At 38.3% G+C, this 23916-nt stretch overlaps 1 protein-coding gene across 5 annotated transcripts in view; it reads right to left on the reverse strand.

Annotated features, from left to right (window-relative positions):
- odad2 (outer dynein arm docking complex subunit 2) overlaps positions 1 to 23916 on the reverse strand; it is a 220142-nt gene that overhangs the window by 94346 nt on the left and 101880 nt on the right. For all 5 annotated transcript variants that reach the window (XM_073054733.1, XM_073054734.1, XM_073054735.1 and 2 more), the window contains 5 exons: positions 22163 to 22309; positions 15836 to 16045; positions 10563 to 10799; positions 5678 to 5788; positions 292 to 446 (listed from right to left, as the gene is read on the reverse strand). In XM_073054733.1, coding sequence (XP_072910834.1) covers positions 292 to 446; positions 5678 to 5788; positions 10563 to 10799; positions 15836 to 16045; positions 22163 to 22309 — 860 coding nt within the window. The remainder of the gene's footprint in view (positions 1 to 291; positions 447 to 5677; positions 5789 to 10562; positions 10800 to 15835; positions 16046 to 22162; positions 22310 to 23916) is intronic.

Here is a 23916-nt window from a genome sequence, read left to right on the forward strand (position 1 = left end):
ATTTAACATTATCCTTGGCCTCAAATAAAGTTATCAATGGGGGGGGGGGGGGAGGGTGGAAATGGGGAAGAAATCCTGGATGGCAATTTCAGTCAGGAGGATCAGGCAGCTAAGATCTATTCTAGCCCAATACCTGTGTTTGTACAGTAAATAAAAAACCACAACTGCAATACCTTTTAATGCAAAGGTTAATATAATTTCTCTCTTACTTGTCAATGTTATTTGAAATGAATAACCTATAAACCAGCTTCATTCTAGGATCAAAGCTTCTTAGTCATTATTGTTAAATACCTGTCTACATTCTCCATACTTATGGCACATTTCCAGACAGCTCCTGTAGCAGCTGCCAACAACTCTTTATTGTCAGACCTGTTGAAGAGTTTTACCAATGGTTCTAGTCCATTATGAGCTCGAACAAGATTACGCGTTTCCTCATCCTCTCCACACTAGGAATGGAAAGCACAAAATTATACTTAGAATCAGAAATAAAATAGATTCATACCTAAAACACATTTGATGCGTCATAAACTGTTTATGAATGCTATTTTTTTAACATTTGTTTGACACTGGTATTTTTCTTGTTAAGTAATAAAATGCAGCTATTTCTCAATTTAAGAATATTCAACTAATGACAAAATATTCTTTAAGTGTATGTCCCCTGTTTACAAAGTTCTTTCTCACTATAATGAAAAAGTGCACCAATCTCCAGCTGTAATGTATTTGGTACTTCCTTCACTGCCATTTTGCCTTTGTTAAAATCTTGAAGGACGTAAAGTATACATTTTACTGAATCACAATTCATTTTCTGGATTCATCTTAATTTATTCACTGCATTATTCAAATGGTTACAAAACATTCTTTACATATTCTTTAAAACATTACATCAATCTATGGGCATTAATACAAAGCCTGATAGAACCTAAATGAAAATGTTGAATGTTTGTTTTAATCAGCCATTTAAAAGACTTTTGTATAAGTCCATGGAAAACTTAGAAGAATTGAGGCCAAATTGTGGTGTGACAATGCAATGTAACAGTCTTAATTATTGCACTAGAATCGTATCTTGTCATTTCTATCTCCCTTCATCAACTGATATTGTGTGAGGAATTACCTGGTCAAAAAGAATCTCATTGCAAACAACTTCCCCAGACATCTGGTTAAAGTTGAGGATGTGACTGATAATGTTTCTGTACCATTTAATACCCCCAATACCACTTTATTTTTGCAATGTACCGGCAAATTAGCTACTGCTATGGTTATGACTTATTACCCGCTCCATGTAATTTCAGGGCTGAATAGCAATGATGAACCCACGATTCAGGAAGTTTGGAGAAGATGCATCAGTGCTACTCAGAAAGAGAATCAATATAAAAATAAGCAATTAACAGAGAAAATTATGGCCATTGTGTGCATAACTCCCACAGATTTATGAATCATAAAAATATTTGAGAATACATTGTCAAGTTGGCAAATTATAATGGGCTTGAGGAAGTTGAACAGGATGGCATGGAACAGTAAGTGAAGGCTCATGGCAAAGAGCTTGCAAATAAAGATTTATTAAGGGCCAAGCAAGAGATGTTAGCACATAATATGAAAAGACTTTGTGGATGCCCATCTACTTGGGGAAATAATTGCTAATTGACAATCCAGGTGTGAAGCAATTGACAATCCAATGTGTGGCTATTTGATAGGAAATGTCACGTTTTACTATCAGGAGCTTTAGAAGAAGAAATATTGGAGTGCCGATTCTCATAACACCTTTAAGCTTTGATCTTTGAAAACTCAGATCTTTTGAAAATCAGTAACAATTCTCCACCTTATCTTTGCCACTGCTACTTCAACACTGCCACTTGCATGAATTGGGAGCAGCAGAAGACCCTCAATTCCAGCAATGAATAAGACCTAGGGTAACTTTGTGCAATCATAGATCTATATTCCTATCTACTCAGAGTATTGTTTCCACTATTTGTTTTTCAAGAATCTGGCTCAAGATTAAGCTTCCACAACCCTTTGAGGAAGAGAGTTCTAAATACTTGGGCTTCTATAAGTGAAAGTGCTTCCTTGCATGGCTGTTCTTATTTTGACACAGTGATCCCTAGTTCCAGATTCTCCCTCTCAAATACCACTCAAACAAGACACGCCAGGATTAAACCTTGTTTGTTGAGAAACCTGAAACTATACAGGAAGCAATGTTGTAATTTAGTTTAATATTTAATTCTTATTAAAAGTAGGATTTAATTATTCTGAAAACTTGAACTGATGTAGTTTTTAAGTGGTTAGGTTTCTTTGAATTAAATTCTTGAGGTCAGCAAAATAACCAGAACCTTTCAAATAAAAGCTTTTGAGAAGCAACAATGAATCTATTGGTGGGACTCAGGAGGTCAAGCAACATTAGTGGGAGAAAAAGGAATTGCCAAAGTTTCAGGATTGAAAATGGTCAATATGAAGAGAAGAGGGGATTCATGGGGTAGAAGTCTGAGCTGAATGCTAGGCTGAGGAGAGTGAAAGAAAGCTGGCAAGTTCTGCCAGATATCGAGCAGGGGAGGAGAGTTGGGGAGCAGTGCTCATGAACAATATATGGAGGCAGACAAAGAAAGAGAAAAGTGAGAGGCAAATGGAGGAGGGTAGGACGAGGGAACTGTGAAGGTTGGAGAAAACTGATGGAGGAAGATAAGCAGCAACACAGAGCTCAAAATAATTTATTATACAAGTATTTATCTGTCACCATATAGTAGAGATTAATTTTCTTGCAGGCACAAAGGAATCTGATGAGTAAATGAGGTGATAATGGAACCTTCAAAGGGAGAAATTGCAGTTGGAACCAGAACTGGATAAGAGAGTGGAGGAGTGGGGGGAGGGGGATGCCTGGAGTTGAACTGTATATGCTGGGTGGTTGGAACCAGGAGGGGGAAGGAGTGAAGATGGGTGATGGGAAAGTAGACAAAAATGGAAGGACTGAGGAAGGAGGGGTGGGGTAAATGGGGTAAGAGGGAGAAAATACCAGAGAAAAGGATTAGCTAAACTCTGTGTTCACACATTGAGCTGTTCACTACACAGATGGAATTTGAGTTGTTGCTCCTTTGGTTTGCATTGGGTTTCCATGTCTCAATACCAAGGCAAAATACCTTTGCATTGTCAAGTCTCTTGTCTCTAATGTAATTGAAATACATTCACAATGTATGATTTTTCACTTAACAAAACATTGTCTAAGAAGTTAACCATTTTGAAAATAGAGGTAAACCTATAAAACACTTAAGAAGAAAAGCACAGATGCATAAGCAATAGAAAAGTTCATTTATAACCTTTAAGAATGTTGCACAGAATATAATGCACTTTTAAGCATTGTTCTTGTGCAGATGACAAACTCAACTTGGCTTGATGTATTACGTGTATGAAACACTAATAACGTGCTTGCATCAAGTTCTTTTGTGTGCTAGGGGAAATAAATCTGCTTATTTTACAACTATGAAGCAGAAAAATGTCAGATAATTTCCCAAAGACTCAAATGGCAATAATTTAAGATTTACTGCAATTCTCTGTATTCCACTTGATTCTACAGTGTCCAGCAATGGCATTTTCAGAAGTTCCTAATTCTCATCAATCACTAGCTTTAATGAGCATAAATAATGTTTTTAAAAAGAATGATATAATAAATATCATGATGCTGGCTGATAACTTGTGACTTTTCCATAGAAAATCAAGCAAAAGGAGCTTTGAGTATAAAAGCCAACGATGTACAACAAATTGACTAAATGTGTGTACCCAGTGCAAAGGGAGTAGATTAAGTTAGGCAATACCTCAATGCTGATCAGCTAATGGGGATAGTGGCATTTCCAATCTACATAGCTGATTACACTAATGTTCCTTTGCCACTGTCACCCTGTGCTAGCTGTGTCTCCTACAGTATTGAAACCAGCAGTTCACAATTGCTGCTGTTTTCCAACAGTATATTCTAGTGGAAACATGATAGACTGCAGATGCTGGAATCTGGAGAAACACACAAAAAGGTGGTGGAATTCAGTGGATCAGGCAGCATCTATGGATGGGAATACAGTCAATGTTTCAGGTTGAGACCTTTCTTCTGGACCTGATACCATTCTGGTGCATTAGAGGAACACAAGTGAAATACAATTTTAGTGCTCTCACAGTACTGTTTTCTCTTCGTGCCCCTCGCAGTGGAGTTGTTTGGAAGCAGAGCCTCCATCTTTTACACACAAGCTCAAAAATGAAAAGTATAAGCACAGTAGGTTGGGCAGACCTATCTACTTCTTTGAGTTTTTAATAAGGAAGATCAGAGGTGGAGACGGTCAGTAATTTTAAATTCCTGAGTGTCACTATCTCAGAGGACCTCTCCTGGACTCATCACATAAATATAATTGCAAAGAAAGCCCAACAGCAGATCTACTTCCTCTGCCAAGATTTGTCATGTCATCAAAAGCATCAGCAAACGTCTATTAATGAGTGGTGGAAAGTTTGCTGACTGGCTGCATTATGGGAAGGTATGGGAACACTAATGTCTTGGAGCAGAAAATCCTACAAAAGGTAGTGGATTTGACCCGGAACATCAGGGGTAAAGCCCTCCCACCATTGCACACATTTACATGAAACGTCATAGAAAAGCAGCATCCATCAACAAAGTTCCTCACCACCCAGGCCATGCTCCTTTCTCGCTGCTGCTATCAGCTAGAAGGTACAGGTGCCTCAAGACGTATACCACTAAGTTCAAGAACAGTTACTACCCCTCAACCATTGAGCTCTTGAACAAAGGGGATAAATAAACTCATTCTATTTCTGGTGTTTCCACAACTGATGGTCTCACTTTAAGGAGTCTTTATCTTGTTATTGCATGCTCTTGTTATTTATTGCTAGTTATTCATATATGCATTTGCACGGTTGTTCATTGATCCTGTTTACAGTTAGTGTTTTATAGATTTGCTAAGTATGCCCACAGGAAAAAGAAACCCAGAGTCGTATGTGGTGACGTGTATGTACTCTGATAATAAATTTTACTTTCTGCTTTGTATTTGTGTTTTTTCAGGATGATACATATCTGAAGCTGTAATGTAGTAAGATAAAGGTTCCAAAAGGGTATAAATGGAAATGTACTCTTGCCTCTCGTACTCCACCAGTTTTCATGTCTAGGTTGCAAATCAACTTGGCTTTTTGAAGAAAATTCTTTTATTTAGGCTGTGTTTATATCAACATTTCTTTACAAACAATTTTCTTAGGAAGCCCCCAATAGATGATGGTAGATGATAATAAATTTACTTTGAACTTTGAAGTTTTCAACAGAATGAGTTTGGAAAAGCACAGGATCAATTTACCAAACCGATGAAATAGCTTCCCATCAACCCAGTATCTCTGGAGCATCAACACCAGAGTGCATAGTAGACACAATCCTGGCATAACCTCTGGGATCTCAGCCCACATAATTCAGGGAATTATTTCTTTCTTTCTGATAATATTCATTCATAAATATCTTGCCTATAAAATAAACTAACTTTTACAAATTGTTATAAATTGTCATCACATATCATTAACATTAAAAACATTGTAAACTAAATGAAATAAAAGCACCTTCATAATGCTTTGTAAACTCATTTCATATTAACACTTTAGAAATATTATGAAGCAACATACCCAAAGATATATAAAAAAATTATTCTTATATTTGTACCTTGAAAATGGCACAGGCACAATGCATTTGAAGTTCCTCACTTTCACTGCTAAGATTTCGCACCAGATCCTTAATCATATTTTCTGTTCGAATAGCCAAACTATAACTAGGCTGAAAAATAGAGAAAAAAGGTTGCACTCAGTTAATTCTATAGAATGTTACATGTTTCTTTTAAGCTTGGAATTTAATGGATGTGGAAGTGAATGTTGTTTGTAAGTTTTTTATGAAAAGCCGTTCATAAGGGAAGTGGAATGGTTGGAAAACATGGTAAGGGATTAGACAATTATTTTCATTAACTTTTTCATGATCTTGCAATACAAAAGTTCAAGAAAATTTGAAATAAGATCAACTAAACTTGTTGAAGCTCATTAGTTAGAGACTGATGTAACAATGATTTCAGTTGCATACTCAGACTTGTGAAGTACTGATCTGACACCAACATGTAGGGAGTGCATTCAATTAAGACTGGATTAAGAGGAATCAAGTAGATTAAGAAGATGAATTGAATATGAGGTTAACAGCTGCAGAATCACAGTTTACACACCACCAAAGGCTATAATCAAAGATACTGCATGATGCCGTCTCTAAACAAAAAAACAGTCCATCCCAATGCATTTCAAATCATAATCAGGGACTTCAACCAGGCTTGTTTGAAGAAAACTGTTTTTTGTTTAGAGACTTCTACCTGCACATGGGAAGAGAGCAAATCTCCAGAGATTAGAACAACAAAGAAGTGGTAACAGGAGGAAGAAGACTGGCTATGGGATTGCTTCAAGTCAGTGGACTGGACCGTGTTCAAGGAACTCATTTGTGGATCGGAATGAATGCATCATGATTGTCACGGACTTTATTACATAGACCGTCGTTGATGAGTGTGTCCAACAAAATCATTCAGTCTTCACCAACCAGAAGCCCTGGATGAACCATGAGATCCACAATCTGCTGAAGGCCAGATCAGAAACATTCAGGTCTGGTGACAAAGAAAGTTTCAAGAGATCCAGATGTGATCTCCAGAAAGCCATCTCGCAGGCAAAGTGGCAATTCTGGACTAAACTTGAAACAATGAAGGATGCTTGAATACTATTGCCTCTTATAAAGTTAAATCAAGTGACTTAGGCAACAGCAGGGATTCACTTCCAGATGAACTCAATGCCTTCTATGCTCGTTTTGACCAGCAAAACATGGAGGAACCATCATGATCTCCCACAGCCCTCAATGATCCAGTCTCTGAGGTTGACGTGTGAGCAGCGTTCAGGAGCGTAAACCCACGAAAAGCATCCAGCCCAGATGGGGTACCTGTCCAAGTCTAAAGACAAGTGCTGATTGAGTGGCTGGAGTGTTCACTGAGATCTTTAACCTCTTGCTTCAGCACTCTGAGGTACCCACCTGCTTCAAGCAGGCTTCAATAATATCGGTACCTAAGAAGAACATGGTAACTTGCCTGAATGACTATCATCTAGTACTACGTACATCCATAGTGATGAAGTATTTTGAAAGGTTGATAATGAAACATGTCAACTCTTGCCTGAGAAGAAACTCTGGTCCAATCCAATTTGCCTACCAGAGCAACAGTTCCACATCAGATGCCTTCTCATTGGCTGTTCACTCAACCCGGAACATCAGGACAGCAAAGATAATTCATCAGGATGCTCTTTATTGATTACAGCTCAACATTCAAGACCATCATCCCCTCAAAACTAATCAATAAGCTCCAAGACCTTGGCCTCAATACCTCCTCATGCAATTGAAACCACGATTTTTTTACTTACAGACCACAGTCAGTTTGGATTGGCAAAAACATTTTCTACATGGTCTCCATCAGTACAGGTATACCACAAGGCTGTGTGCTTAGCCCCTGCTCTACTCCCTTTAGACCTATGACTGTGCAGCTAAGCGCAGCTCTAATGCCATATTCAAGTTTGCTAATGATACCACTGTCATAGGCCAAATCAAAGGTGGAGATGAATCAGCATATGGGAGGAAGACTGAAAATCTGGCTGAGTGGTGCTTTAACAACAACCTCTTTGTCAAAGTCAGTAAGACCAAGGAATGGATTATTGACTACAGGAGAAGGAAACTAGAGGTCCATGAGCCAGTCTTCTTTGGAGGATCAGAGGTGGAGCACGTGAGCAACTTTAAATTCCTCAGTGTTATTATTTCGGAGGATTTGTCCTGGGCCCAGTGCAATTACGAAATCTCTACTTCCTTATGAAGTGCAATTATGAAATCTCTACGTCCTTAGGAGTTTGTGAAGATTCGGCATGACATCTAAAATTTTGACAAACTTCTATAGAAGTGTAGTGGAGAGTACATTGACTGGCTGCATCATGGCCTAGTGTGGAAACACTAATGCCCTTGAACAGAAAATTCTACAAAAAAATCATGGATACAGCCCAGTCTGTCGTGGGTAAAAACCCTCTCCACTATTGAGCACATCGACACAACGTGTTGTTGCAGGAAAGCAGTATCCATCACCAAGGTTCGCGACCCACCCCCCCACCACCCAGGACACTGCTGCCATCAAAAGAAAAGTACAGAACCTCAGAGCTCACACCACAGATTCTAAAACAATCACCTCTCAACAGTTAGGCTCTTGAGCCAGAGGAAATAACCTTCACACCAACACTGAAACATTCCCAAAACCTATGGACACACTTTTAAGGACTCTTCATCTCATGTTCTCAAAATTTATTGTTTATTTATTTATTTTTGTTATTTATTTCTTCTTGTATTTCACAGTTTGTTGTCTTTTGCAAACTGGTTGAACATCCAAGCTGGTGCAGTCTTTCATTGATTCTAAAATGGACAATTTTCTATCATAAATTTATTGAACATGCACACTAGAAGATGAATCTCAGAACTGCATGTGGTTGAGATATATGTATTCTGATAATAAGTTTACTCTGAACTTTGAACATTGAAACCTGCCCAAATCTGTAACTGATCTACATTCCTTTGTATTCTTTGTATGTCGTCTAAGCTATCCACACCACCACCTCTCTTCATATCATCTGCAACTTACTAACCCTCTCACCTACATCGTCACCCATGTCATTTATATGGATCAGAAGCAGCAGAGGTCTCAGTACAGATCTTAATGGAACACCACTAATCACAGACCTCTAGCTAGGATAAGTTTCTTTAACCACCATACTATCTTCTATGGGCAAGCCAGTTCTGAATTCAAGCAGCCAATTAATTCATCATGGATCCCAAGCACCTTCATTTTAACAAAAAATTGTAAAGGCTATATTGCATATGAAGTATATAATCTGGCCTTGATCAAGTATCTGTAAATTATTCACAATTTGTTGAACCTCTGGCATCACTCTTGCAACTATGGTGGATTGGAAAGTAATGGCCAATGCTCAGCAACTAACAACCTGGGAGACATGGTGATTTACCCCATGATTACTTGAATTAGTTACACCCATAACATAATGGGTCTCAATGAGAAAAATGGAACATTTAATAGCAGTAGCCATCCTCTTCTTCCTACGTCTACTAGTGGTTTGTTCTACTTTGCAGACTTCCTGCTCATTTTCCCAGTCTTGCTGCATTGAGCCTACTATGCCACACCTAAAAGTATGAAATTAGGACAATTCTTTTCAACATCTCCCAGATCACTCCCACTACCCATTATGATTGCAAAGAAAGCAGGACAGCACCTCTACTTCCTCAGGAGTCTGTGGAGATTCGGCATGTTATCAAAACCTTGTCAAACTTTACAGAAGTGTGGAAGAAAATATGCTGACTGGCTGCATTATAGCCTGGTATGAGAACACTAATGCTTTGAGCAGAAAATCTACAAAAGGCAATGTATTCAGCCCAGTATATCACAGGTAAAGCCCTCCTAACTATTGAGCACATCTATACGAACCATGGGACATGATAAAGCAGAATCCATCATCAAAGATCCTCACCACCCAGGCTACGCTTTTTTCTCACTGCTGCGAACACGTAGAAGGTACAAGTGCCTCAGGACTCACAACACCAAGTTCAAGAACAATTATTATCCCTCAACCATCAGGGTCTTGAACAAAGGGGAAAACTACTCATTCTATTTCTGATGGTCCCACAACCAATGGTCTCTCTTTAAGGACTCTTCATCTTGTTATTTCATGCTCTCATTATTTATTGCCATTTATTTATATTTGCATTTGCACAGTTGTTCATTGATCCTGTTTACAGTTACTCTTTTATAGATTTGTTAAGTATACCCTCAGGAAAAAGAATCCCAGGGTTGTATGTGGTGATATGTATGTACTCTGATAATAAATTTTACTTTGTACTTTGAAGTTTCACCTTGAACTTTAAAAGTAGGTAAATATACAGAAGTTTATAAACTATTCAACAGTAGCATAAGCCAATGGAAGTTAATCAGCAAAAAAAACTGAAACCAGGTGACCATCTCTTTAAATAAGTTTTTGTGCCATTGGACTTCTTCCTGCTTCTGAATGTTCAGTTTGCATCATTGAGAGAAGGTATCAGTTGGGACTCTGAGTTCAAAACTGACAGCAATAAGCACAAAATCTGTGTTGGAGGCTAACCATCCACTATCTCAATTCCTTTGATAGGCATGAAATGTGTGCATAATAATGTCCTCAATAATATTGAGTCTCATGTAATTTACACCACAAATATGCAAGCAAGCATCAGAGACTATTTGGAACCAAAACTACCTCTGAAAGGCTTCTGATGACACAACCATAGTGTCCTGATTATCTTTCCTACATAAGCAACAACAATATTTTTAATTTTTACATCTGATTTTCAATAAGGGGAGAATTAATTGTTTTCTTTGGATCTACGGCAACAAAACATGTAAATAAAATGTCAAACATGCTCATTTTTAGGAATTGTAATATCACATTGACATTATTACCTCTGAAGCACACTCTTGTAGTGTGCCAACAACTGGAATAAGCATGTTTTCATGAGGAGACTTCAACAGTTGACCCAGCAGAGGAATACCACCAGATCTACGGATTTCCTCCTTATTTTTTTTACTTTTACTGCAGCTCCAAAGTGCAAGAGCACCACAACGCGCAACTTCAATATCTTTCTTTTGCTCTGCAGTTAGATTAGATGAAAGGATTGGATCACAGTTCAAAAGACCAACCTAAAATATAGAGGATTTTTCTAAGTTACTTTCAAGATGTAGGAACAGTACAGTTATTGGCACTTCTATATAAGTCCGTCCCCCCTCAGAATTGAGGAGGCAATTAACATTTAAGCATGTCTATGCTACTCGCATTAACATATGTTTCAAAGTTTTATGAGTAATGTTTACCATCAAGGAAGTTCAAATATTGTTAATACCTCTGAAGACCTAACTTGGTTGCAACATATCGATACAGCTATAAATAAGGAAGGACAGCAGGACATTAGGAATTTGAGGAGATTTGGTTTGTCACCTAAAAGACTCGAAAACTTCTACAGATGTAGTGTAGAACATTCTGACTATCTACCTCACCGTCTTGTATATGGTGGTGGAGGGGAACTACTGGACAGGATCAAAGGAAGTTGCAGAAAGTTCTAAAATCAGTGAGCTCCATAATGGGTACTAGCTTCCATACTATCCAAGGCATCTTCAAGGAGCAGTGCCTCAGGAAGGTAGCATCCATCATTAAGGACACCCACCACCCAGGACATGCTCTCTTCTCATTGTTACCATCAGGAAGGAGGCACACTCAGCGATTCAGGAACAGCTACCTCCCCTCTGCTATTGATTTCTAAATGGACATTAAACCCATTAACACTACCTCATTTTTTTTAAAAAACTTATTTCTGTTTCTTGCGCTACTTATCTTAACCTGACAATTTTAATATACATATATTTACATACTTAATGTAATTCAGATTTAAAAATATTTATCATTGTATTGCATTGCACTGCTACTGCAAAGTCAACAAATTTCACAACTTATGCCGATGATATTAAACAGGATTCTGATATTGAAGAGGTTAAAATAGAAAATGTTTAAAAAAATCATAAAGCAACCTGAAGATCTAAGAGGAATCTAAAATAATGCAACTGAGATACTTTCCTTTCCCCAACCTCACAGCTTGTTCCTGTGGCCTTGGAATCTCAAGACTTTCAAAAAAGATATCAGGACATGGACACCGTTAGCAAGAGTGTACTGATTGCTATGGACTTGCACTTGTGGTTAACATTTAGATGGACATGTTGGCATTTTAGTTATTGATAATCTTCAGGATGCTTACTGTAAGCTTGAAGGTATTATTGAAGTCGAGGGAAAATGGTCAATACCTCATGTGAATCTGACATAAATGTTATCTGCCAAGTCTGGATATCAGCCCAAGTCTGGTTGTAGATTGCTGGATGATAGGAGGAGTTGATAATAGAATGAGATCATCAACAAACACCTTCACTCAGACCTTGTGATGGAGATAATGTCAGTGATGTAGCCAAGGTCAATTAGGTGGAGAATACTAACTTAAGTGTGGTGAATATTGTTATTCTTAGTCAACTCCAACTTTCTATGTATCAAAAACTACTGCCACACAAATGTTTTTCATTTTGATTCTAATGACCTTCAGCTTTTCTAAGGTTGTTTGGTCCAAAAGTGTCAAATATTGACTTGATATACAGGCCAGAGACATTCCTAATTCTTCTCCCACATCCAGCTATTACCCCATGACCGAATTAAAACTATGATGAGGCCTGGAGCAGAGTACTTTTGTTGAAACCCAAAATGAATACCGGTGTGAATCACATTCAAGTACAGCAGCTTTGAAATCAATTTTCCCCAAATCAGGCTTACTGCTTATTTTGGCAACATTGTACATCTTTTCCTTGATCTAATATTACGTTTAACTTTGCTTATTAGACTAGGTTTGGCAATCAGTAGGGATTTTATGATTCACTAATATACAGTAGATAGTTGTAATATTCAAAGTATTATTTCTTCAAATGTTCACCTCTTTTTCTCAGTTGTCATACTTTTCAATGTAGTTTCTTTATCTATCATAGCCAAATCATGCTTCACATATTTGTGATTTGCATTATTTACATTTAAGTCCATATTTTTGGATTGAACTAAATCACTTTCTTACTAAATGGACCCTTAATAGTTAATAAGCTCTTTGTCAATACACATTATGAGAATAGATTCGCTCTACAGGAAGATAGGGCCTATACTTCTAAAAATGTAAAAGAATTAAAGGTGATCGTTAAATATGCTGAAATTTACAGGGTTTGCTGAAGACTATGGAAAATGTAGAAAGTAGGAGCCAATTGAGATAATTCAGCTCTTTAATTCATTTTCCTTGAGCCCTTAAGATTTAAAAAGTACATCTACATACATTTTGAAAATATTTAATAACTTGTCTCCATCGTGTCAGAGAATTCCACAGGTTCATCATCCTTTGGATGAAGAAACATCTATTGATCTCCTGTCTAAATGGTATTCCTCATCTCCTGAGGCTGAAACCTGATTCTGAACTCCCCAGCAATTAGGCACTTCCTTCCTGCATCTAGTTTCTTTTCTGTTAAAATTTAATAGGTTTCCATGTGATCCCTTCTATTCTTCTGAATTCCAGGTCTAGCAGTCTCTATGCAGAGCTCTCCATTTCCATTACCTCTCCACTTCCCTCCTTACTTCCAGAAATTCTCTCAAATTCCAGGAATTCTTACATGTTTTCATTGCTTCTCCAAATTCATTTGTACATAGTAATCTGTTCCATAGTTATAGTACTTTACTTTAATTACCTGCTCTGCACAGAATCATAGAACCTAACATGTAAAATAATATTTTTGATATTATTTCAGTAGTTCTGGGTGTTGATTTACAACCTCATCCCATTACTGCAATTTTTGGACTACCAGTGATAGACTCCAGTCATTTATCCTCATCAGTTTGTCATCTAATTGCATTTGTTACATTAATAGCCAGAAGATCCATTTTACTTAAATGGAAAGATTCCAATCCCCCAACACATTTCAATGGTTTTCCCAAACGATAGTATGTTTAAACTTGGAAACAATTAGGAGTGATACTATGGACCCTTCGGTTAAATTAGAAGAAACTTGAAGGCCATTTATTCAGTATTTTCATATGATGTAAGTTGACCCTTTCTGAATCCTTTTTTAGTAATTTTTTGCTCAGGTATAGAGGAGTGGAGTTAACAACAAATTATAATTTTAGCTGATGAAATATGGCAGCCCAATTTTTGTTCGTTCTTTTTAGTTCAGCTATTTTTTAGTTTAGGGTTTTTTTTTTCTCTCTTTATAAAATATCTTTTTCATGGTTAGTTACCAAGAGATTGGGAGGCTAAACTACATTTGTTACTTGGAATCTGTGTTTGTACATGTTAACTGTTATTAATGTAATCCCGATCTCTTTGTATCATTATTGCTATGTTTACTAATTTGAAACTTAATAAAAAGATTAAAGAAGACATGTAAATGTGTAATTCAAAGTAGACAAACTATTTCTCTTGTATACTTTTGTTTTTTTTTGCATCAGAAACTCGTGTCAGCAGAAACATTGTTGATACAGACCAAGTAGTTCTGAGCAAAGTGTACAGTGCCTTGGAAAAGTATTCAGTTCCACAACTATTTTCACATTTTACTGTCTCATTTTCTAAATTTATGTAGGAGTTTTGAGCTAATCTACAAAACTTTGTGTATCATGTCAAATCAAAAGAAAAATTCCAAAACCTGTCAACAATTTACTAAAAATTATAAACCAAAATTTTGCAGCTGAGAAAATATTCATCCCCTTTCTAACTAATATGCTAACTTTCCTCAGGTGCAATACTGCATCTTACCTTACCAACCCACCCAATTTGTTGATGTGGAAGATGGGAGGATCACCTGCTTTCAACAAATTTATAAGAATAACCACTACTGTCTCTGTAAGGTCTAATGGTATGGTAGATTTTCAACAGACCAACAAAAATGAAGACAAAAGAAGCAAGTCAGGAAATGACAATAGAGAAACACAGATCTGGGGAAGGGTACAAGAACATCTCAAAGGCACTGTACATGCCTTGGAGCTAAGTGCAATCCATTATGAAAATGTGGAAAAATATGAAACCACAGCCACATTGCTTAGGTCAGGCCACCCCTCTAAACATAGTCATTGGAGAAGAATGGCACTTGTAAGTGAGGTTACTGTAATGCCAGCAGTCAGTCTGAGTGAGCTGCAGAAATCAATGGCTGCAACTGGAGATGGCTCCACAATCTTTAAAGCCTTGCACAAGAAGGATATTAATGGAGGAGTGGAAAGGAAGAAATCCTGGCTAAATAAAAAACATATGCTTGCCCATAAAGACTTTGCAAAGTGCCACTCAGAAGATAATGATGTGTAAGAAAGTTTCATGGTCGAATGAGACTAAGGTGGAACTTTTTGGCCTCAACACTAGGTGATATGTATGATGTAAATCTAATACTGTGCATCAGCCACGTAAAACCATCGGTACTGTAAAGTATGGTGGAGGTAGCATCATGCTATGAAGCTTTTCAGCAGCAGGACTGGAAATCTGGTCAGGATTGATGGGAAGATAAATGTTGCCAAATACAGAGAGGTCCTGGATGAAATTCTGCTCGCCCCTACCAGAAAATTAAACTGAGGAAGAAGTTTGTCTTTCAGTAGGACAACGGCCCAAAGCACGCTGCCAGAGCGACCATAGAGTGGCTTCAGATAAAAGAAAATTGATGTCCTTGAGTGGACCAGTCAGAGTCCTGACCTTAACCCAATTGAGCATCTCTGGAAGACCTCAAGATTGTTGTACACTGCCACTCCCCAACTAACCTGCCACAACATGAGCAATTTTACAATGAGGAATGGGCAAATCCTGCTCCATCACATTGTGCAAAGCTAATAGAGACTTATCCAAAAAGCCTAGCGGTCGTAATAACTGCGAGAGGTGGTTCAATTAAGTACTGAGCAAAAGAGGGTAAATATTTCTGAACTGCTAACATTTTGAATTTTTAGTTTTTTATGATTTACAATTTTCCCTGAATTTTGGGCTCTACTTTGAAAAAAGGAACGTGTGATTCACAAATAAAAATTCTCTGTTAAATTGATCAAAATCCCTGCTTTCAATACTCATTTATGTGAACAAAGGGTTGGGGGTTGTATACTTTGACAAAGCACTGTATTAATTTATGATAAAATGATTACTTACCAGACGCTGAATTCCACCATGAAGTCTGACAGTCTGCCTTGCTTTTTTGAATTTGGCTATATTGGCAATAGTTTCAGCAGCCAGACATTTGAGATCTTTATTGGAGGAGTCCAAAATTTTCACCATAGTCTGTAAGCCCCTAAGTTCTGCCAAGCATCGCTGGATTTGTGGATTTTTACTAATTTCTTTCAAGATCTTTAAAGAACCAACCTATATACAAATGTTAGCTTTAATTTCTATGAACTGAAGCAAACAATAGATTAAGAATGTTAAAATTATTAGCTTGTCATGTTTTCTTCATTATTTTGATTGGAAACATCATTCATGTAAAACACTGAGTGTGTTCCGTCTGGAACATATTGGTTGAATTCTCTCCACTGCCTTCCAACCTCTTCCCCCACATTCATATGGTCAGATGCAAAAAGGCTGGAGATGCTAATTCTCCGCCTTAGGGAAGAAGGCACTGAGGCATTATAGTGTAAACAAAGAATGTTCTCATTGTTATACTTAAAGACTTAAAATCAGTCAAAATTGTCGTAAGTAACTAAAGAAAGTTCAAACATATTAAAATAAAAGTCATAAAAAGAAATTAACATTATTAAGAAACGGTGAAAAACATTAAAAATAAATAAAACTTACTCCTCTAAACCTCCATTTATAAATTAGCATGCAAATGAGGAGAACTCCAACTCTAGCCAGACCTAGATGGCATAGGAATCCAGAGGTGGATCTTCCATCTTAATGCTGCAGCAAAATATCAGTCGTTGATCTCATCCGCTATTAATAGCTGTTGAACTGAACACTGCAACTCCTTCAGAACCACATCCAGCTTATTTGAGCCCTCTGTTTATCCCTTTTTCATTCATAAATTTTATTCTCTCATGTAGCACTCACAAGGCCTCTATTGCCCATCACTATTTACCCTTGTGGTGAGGTAGTGAACTGTCTTCTTGAAGTTATGCAGCACCTCTGCTGATGATACTCCCACAGTGTTCTTGAAAAAGGGAGTTCCTGGATTTTGACCCAATGATGATGTAGGATTGGTAATACAAATCAGGAATGATGCACAAGATGAAGGGGGCCTACAAGTGTAGGTGCTTCCATGCATACCCCATGTTTTTGAGAAATGCTCTAGGAGTAGCCCAGGTGAGTGACTAAAAGCAGTTTGTCCATTGTATATCATGCAGCCAATGTGTGCTAGTGATGGAGAGAATAAATGTTTAAAATTATAGATGAGGTATCAATCAAGTGGGTAAATCAATCCTGGATAGTCAATTGTCAAGTGAAGTTTATTGCCATTTAACTATATAAATGTATATAATGTAAAGGGGGATGGTTTGTTTGCACCTTCCTAAGTCCAGAATGTTCTCCTTTGTCTTTCCATGTTCACAGCTTAGGTTGTTCTTCTCACACCAATCCACCAGCTGCTTCACTTCCCCTCTATACTCCATCTCGTCATTGTCTCATCTCGTCATTTTCTTGGTGGGACAGGACAGATTGGAGGGCAGCGGCTATTGCATCATCAGTGGATCGATTTGAGTGATTAGTGAACTGGTAAGGGTCCAGTGAAGCCGGAAGAAAGGCTTTAATGTGCACCATGACCAGCTGCTCAAAGCATTTCATAATGGTTGATGTTAATGCCACCAGATGATAGTCATTTAGGAAGGTTACTGTTGCCTTCTTTGGCAATGGAATGATAGTTGCTGCCTTGAAAAGCAAGGGGACAGTGGATTGCTCCAATGAAATGTCAAATATATCTGTCAGCATCTCTGTCAGCTGGCACAGATTTGTGTGGTTTGTGTCTGGATCAGCTCCAGCCAGAAGGAATGTTTGCTCCCTGGGGGTTGGGGGGGGGGGGGGAGGGTACAGTGTGTGATGCCTTCCTCACCAGCACTTTGTTCTATGCATCAAACCGGACGTAGAAGACATTCAGGCTCTCAGGGAGCGAAGCATCCTGGTCACTGATGCACAGGGGGGTAAACATGTAGTCTGTAATTCTCTGAATTCCCTGTCACATGCGCCTTGTGTCTCTGGTATCACTGAAGTGGCGGTAAATTCTGCGAGAATGCTCCTATTTTGTCTTCCTGATGGAATAGGTAAGAACAATTTTTGCTTCTCTGAGAGCTGTTGCATCTCCCAATCTAAAACCAGCATCACAAACCCTCAGCATTCACAGATCTCTGTGGTAAGCCATGCTTCTGATTTGCCCCACCCAGATGTGTTTCGTGATGATAACATCTTCCGTAGACTTCTCTGCCCATGCCCAGGATTACGGCTGCACAGGTGGAAGGTCAACTGAGGAAGATCTGTACCAGCAAGGCGGCTGAACCAGATGGAGTTTCCCCACGATTACTGAGGGCCTGTGTGACTGAGCTGGGAGAACCACTACAGCGCATCTTCAACATGAGCCTGGAGCAGAGAAGAGCACCCAGACAGTGGAAAACATCCTGTATTGTCCCGGTACCGAAGAAACCACAACCAAAGGAGTTGAATGACTTCAGACCTGTTGCCTTGACGTCGCACGTGATGAAGACCATGGAGCGGCTGATAATACAGAATCTGAGGCCACAAACCAGGCACGCCCAGGATCCTCTTCAGTTTGCGTATAAGGAGAAGGTGGGAGTGGAGGATGCTATCACGTATTTGCTGCACAAATCACTCTCTCACCTAGATGGGGTCAGTTGTGCTGTGAGGATTACATTCCTTGACTTCTCTAGTGCTTTTAACACCATCCAGCCCAAGATCTTAAGGCACAAACTAACGGAGATGGGAGTAGACTCTCACATGGTGGATTGGATAGTGGACTACTTGACAGATAGACCTCAGTATGTGCGGTTGGGAGACTGTAGGTCTGACACGGTGGTCAGCAGCACAGGAGCGCCGCAGGGAACCGTACTCTCTCCGGTCCTGTTCATCCTATACACATCAGACTTCCAATATAACTCGGAGTCCTGCCATGTGCAGAAGTTCGCTGATGACACGGCCATAGTGGGGTGTGTCAGGAATGGACAGGAGGAGGAGTATAGGAAACTGATACAGGACTTTGTGATATGGTGCAACTCAAACTACCTGCGTCTCAATATCACCAAGACCAAGGAGATGGTGATGGACTTTAGGAGATCTAGGCCTCATATGGAGCCAGTGATCATTAATGGAGAATGTGTGGAGCAGGTTAAGACCTACAAGTATCTGGGAGTACAGTTAGACGAGAAGCTAGACTGGACTGCCAACACAGATGCCTTGTGCAGGAAGGCACAGAGTCGACTGTACTTCCTTAGAAGGTTGGCGTCATTCAATGTCTGTAGTGAGATGCTGAAGATGTTCTATAGGTCAGTTGTGGAGAGCGCCCTCTTCTTTGTGGTGGCGTGTTGGGGAGGAAGCATTAAGAAGAGGGACGCCTCATGTCTTAATAAGCTGGTAAGGAAGGCGGGCTCTGTCGTGGGCAAAGTACTGGAGAGTTTAACATCGGTAGCTGAGCGAAGGGCGCTGAGTAGGCTACGGTCAATTATGGATAACTCTGAACATCCTCTACATAGCACCATCCAGAGACAGAGAAGCAGTTTCAGCGACAGGTTACTATCGATGCAATGCTCCTCAGACAGGATGCAGAGGTCAATACTCCCCAATGCCATTAGGCTTTACAATTCTACCGCCAGGACTTAAGAACTTTTTAAAAGCTATTATTAATGCTTTTTGAGATAGTGATTTAGATGCATATCATATTTTTTACTGAGTTAAGTATTGTATGTAATTAGTTTTGCTACAACAAGTGTATGGGACATTGGAAAAAAGTTGAATTTCCCCATGGGGATGAATAAAGTATCTATCTATCTATCTATCTATCTATCTATCTATCTATCTATCTATGTAGCTAGTCACAGGGTCCACATATTCCTCAATGTTGACATGGTTGCCATAGGTCACAGGATCCCTGAACATTCTCCAGTTGGTATTGTCAAACAGTCCTGCAGTGCAGAGATTGCATCCTCCTGACAGGTTTTCACCATCTTTAGGGCAAGGCTTCTAGTGTTGAGCTTCTTGAGAACTGAGGGAGCTGCATTCATCCAGACAAGTAGAGAGCATTCCATCATACACCTGAGCTGGTGTAGAGGCTTTTGCAATGTTACTCACTGCAGTATACTGACCCCAAAATGTTCTTTAGCCACAACATTTGCCATATGTTGTTGATTCAGTTCCATTCCTTTAAATGGTAAACTTCCAGAAGGTTAATTGGGGATAGTAGAGGTGAAGAGATCTCAGTAACGATGATCTTACCAACTATTAAGAGCGTATTGTTAGAATTTATCCTTATGAAGATGTTCACTTCTAAGGTGTGAATATTAGCTGCCATTTATCACCACATTCCTGAATAGTGTGTACATCTGGTTTCATGCAGGTATTTGCTGGTTTGTTTTATGGAGAATTACGAATAGAAATGAATACTGTACAAACATCAGTAAAAATCTCCACTTCTGACATTATGATGGAAGGAAAGTCCTCAATGAATAAGCTGAAGACCACTGGGCTTAGAACATTCTCTTACAGAACTCCTACACTGACACCTTGGATGATAGACCTTCAACAATCACATTCCTCTTTCTTCATACAAGTTATAATTCTAAGCATTGCCAAGTTTTCCCTTGAAACTCCCTTTGTATTAAGTTATACCAGAGCTCCTTGCTGCTACAGGAAGTCTAAGTCTATTCTCCCAATATACACTCCATCAATTCTGCATTTTAAAGTTAGCTAAGAAATTTTTTCCAGATCAACACATCTCCCAGATCAGCAACCAGTTCTACCAAGTGTGAGTCAAATAACTTCTTACTTTCCTGATATCTCCTGATAGACAGCAACACCTCTGCCATGATTCTGCCTCACAAGGCTGTGTAATCAGTCCTCTATTTTATTCCCTTTTAAACTCAAGACACTGTAGCCAGATTTTGCTATAGTACATCTACAAAATTGCACCAGTCTAGTGGGTCAAAGGTACTGAAGCATTCGGGCTCTCACAACTAGACTGTGCAACAGTTTCTTCCCCCAAGCCATCAGACTCCTCAATACTCAGAGTCTAGACTGGCACCTACATCATTTATTATTATATTGTAATTTGTCCTCTACTGTGCCTATTGTCTTGTTTATTAATTATTGTACTGCCCTGCAGTGTTTTGTGCACTTTATGTAGTCCTGTTCAGGTCTGTAGTCTAGTGCAGTTTTTATGTTGTTTTACATAGTCTAGTATAGCCTTGTGCTGTCTCACATAGTCTAGTGTAGTTTTGTGTTGTTTCATGTAGCACCAGGGTCCTGGAGGAATGTTGTTTCATTTTTACTGTGTACTGTACCAGCAGTTTATGGTCAAAATGACAATAAACTTCACTTGACTTGACTTGAAATAACATTGTGTCAGAGCACAGGAAGGAGATAAATAAAAAAGCCTTCAATTTTCCTTCAGTGTCAGCAAAAAAAAGGGGGCTGGTCATTGATTTCAGGAAGGGTAATTCCTGCTTACATCAACAGTGCTGTGGTTGAGGGGGTTGAGAGTTTCAATCAGCCACATAGATGCCACAGTCAAGAAAGCTCACCAATTTTTACAGATGCACTACAGAAAGCTCCCTATCCTGATGTACCAAGGCTTGGTATGGCCAATGGTCATGGAAATCAGCCTCTACTCCATGGACACTGTACACACTTAATTGCCTCAGTGAAGCAACCAACATAATCAAAGACTGCATCAACTCATCATTCTCACTTCTTCCTCCCTCCCATCGGGCAGAAGAAACAAAAGCCTGAAAACACAAACAAGAGAAAACCTGCAGATGCTGGAAATCCAAGCGACACACAAAAAATGCTAGAGGAACACGACAGGCCTGCCAAAGAGTCTCAGCCTGAAACGTCAACTGTGCTCTTTTCTATAGATGCTATCTGGCCTACTGAGTTCTTCCATCATTTTGTGCATGGTGCCTGAAAGCATATACCACCAGGCTCAAGAGCAGATTTTATTCCCAGTGCTGTAAGACTACAGAATGGTTCTCTTGTATGGTAAGATGAACTCTTGACATCACCATCCATCTTGTCATGGCCTTGCACCTTATTGGCTGCCTGCATTTGCACTTTATCTCTAATTGTTAACATTTTATTCTGCATGCTGTTATTACTTTTCCCCTGTTCTTCCTCAATATACTGACATGATGAAGTGGATGGCATGCAAAACAAAGTTTTTTCACTGTAACTCAGTACATGTGACAATAAAAACCACTTGAACAGAGAAAAGCAAACATACTTATGTCTAAAAATTATATCACAACAAATATAGATGGCAATCTGAATTACCTTGCATTTGATGTCGTCTGTATCTAGCAAGTTAATCAGAACTTCAAGACCACCCACATCTCGAATGGCCAACTGGCATGTTTCACTAGACAAGTTAAAGTCCTTCATTGAGCACAAGGCAATAACAGTAGCTGTTTGGTTGCCACCCTGAAATAACATTGTAAGTAAAGTGAGGCAAAATTAGACAAAACAACAAAAAAAACTTGTTTTGTTAAATATGTTGCTCAAACAAATAAAAAAAACAATTTGCAAAAAGGTATCTTTGATATATTTGGACCAATATTTCAAGAAGAATAAAACTTTCAGAATGCTTTAACTTTCTATTAGCTTGCTTCTTGAAAGCAGATAAGCTGAACACAGGCTCTTTATGTAGAAATGAGTAAACAATGCATTTGATACTGAATCTCATGCCTCTGTAAGCCTCTATGGTTGGACATTCTCAGACATCTTTCATGCAACCTGGCACTAAATTTCTCTCCCAGCTAACTTGCTCTGAATGGAGTAAGAATGTATTGGAGGTTGAGAGTGGAATGGACTACCACACCTAATTGATACACTAGCATTAAAATGTCAATCAAATACTCTGTCTTTACTAAATGCAAATTATTAAGCAAAATAATGAACTAATAAACTGTTTGAAAGCTCTTTGACTCATTCTGAATCAAATAACCAACCGGAGTTCTCCATAATTGTTCTTAACCTAAATGATAATGTTATTGTGAATTGATTAGAGCATAATCAAATACATTTAATATCAATATCAATATCAATAGGGATTTGGATAAACAAGCTCAGAATAAAGAGTTGCTTAATGGCAAGCAGGCAATATTGGATTTTACCAGTACCCATTTACAGCCCTAAGGATTCAAAGCAGGTGGTTTGAAAGTCATAATGTTATCAATTATATTAAAATGATAAACTGAAGCATTCCAATTCAAAGGCAAATCTTCTGTCTTCCTGCAGCCAAACTCAAACACAGATGTGTCCCCATTATAGTATTAAATTGAAACAATATTTAGCAGCACTTAAATGTGGATGAGATATGCTTCCTGCTAATGCACAAAAGATATAAGGAAGAGGGTAAAGTCAATTTTGAACTTTAGTATTAATAGCTTTAAATCAAAGAGAATTGGAAACTTATTTTTCTGCTGTATTAAAAAAACATATACAAAGATCAATATACAAGGATTTTCAAAGGAATCCACACAAAATTTAATTCATGTGTTCTGAAACGTAAGTCTGGCAGACAAATATGTTTGATTATAGCAGGAATAAATATGTGTTCTATTTAATAATTCTATTTGTGTCATCTAACGATATCTTCTTTCAAAAGTATTCAAGCTTTCAATCCGTATCAAAATAAGGAAAAAGACATGCAAGAGCATTAGAACCTTCTGAAATGTAATACTTTAACTTAAAATAAATCTTATGGCATAAGAACAAACACATTTAATGGTCTAATTAAGTACAGATTTAAGTACAATGTTTTCTGTTTTGCAAGTAAAGGTCTATCTAAATTTCTCTGCAATGTAAAGGACCTTAAAAGAAATTCATGAATAATAGTTATTCCATCATTGACATAGAACATTACAAAATAATTTTAAGATTACTCATCTGGAAAATGGCCTACTCCTACATTGTACTATGATGCCCAGAATTCTGTCCTCTGTTAGGCCTAAGGTCAGAATATGGTCAGAAATTTCAGTGTTAAATTTCTAATCAAATCACTTTTCATCAAAATTTCCTTAATTCAA

Source organism: Hemitrygon akajei, chromosome 8 (genome assembly GCF_048418815.1).
Source record: "Hemitrygon akajei chromosome 8, sHemAka1.3, whole genome shotgun sequence".
Classification (NCBI taxonomy): domain Eukaryota; kingdom Metazoa; phylum Chordata; class Chondrichthyes; order Myliobatiformes; family Dasyatidae; genus Hemitrygon; species Hemitrygon akajei.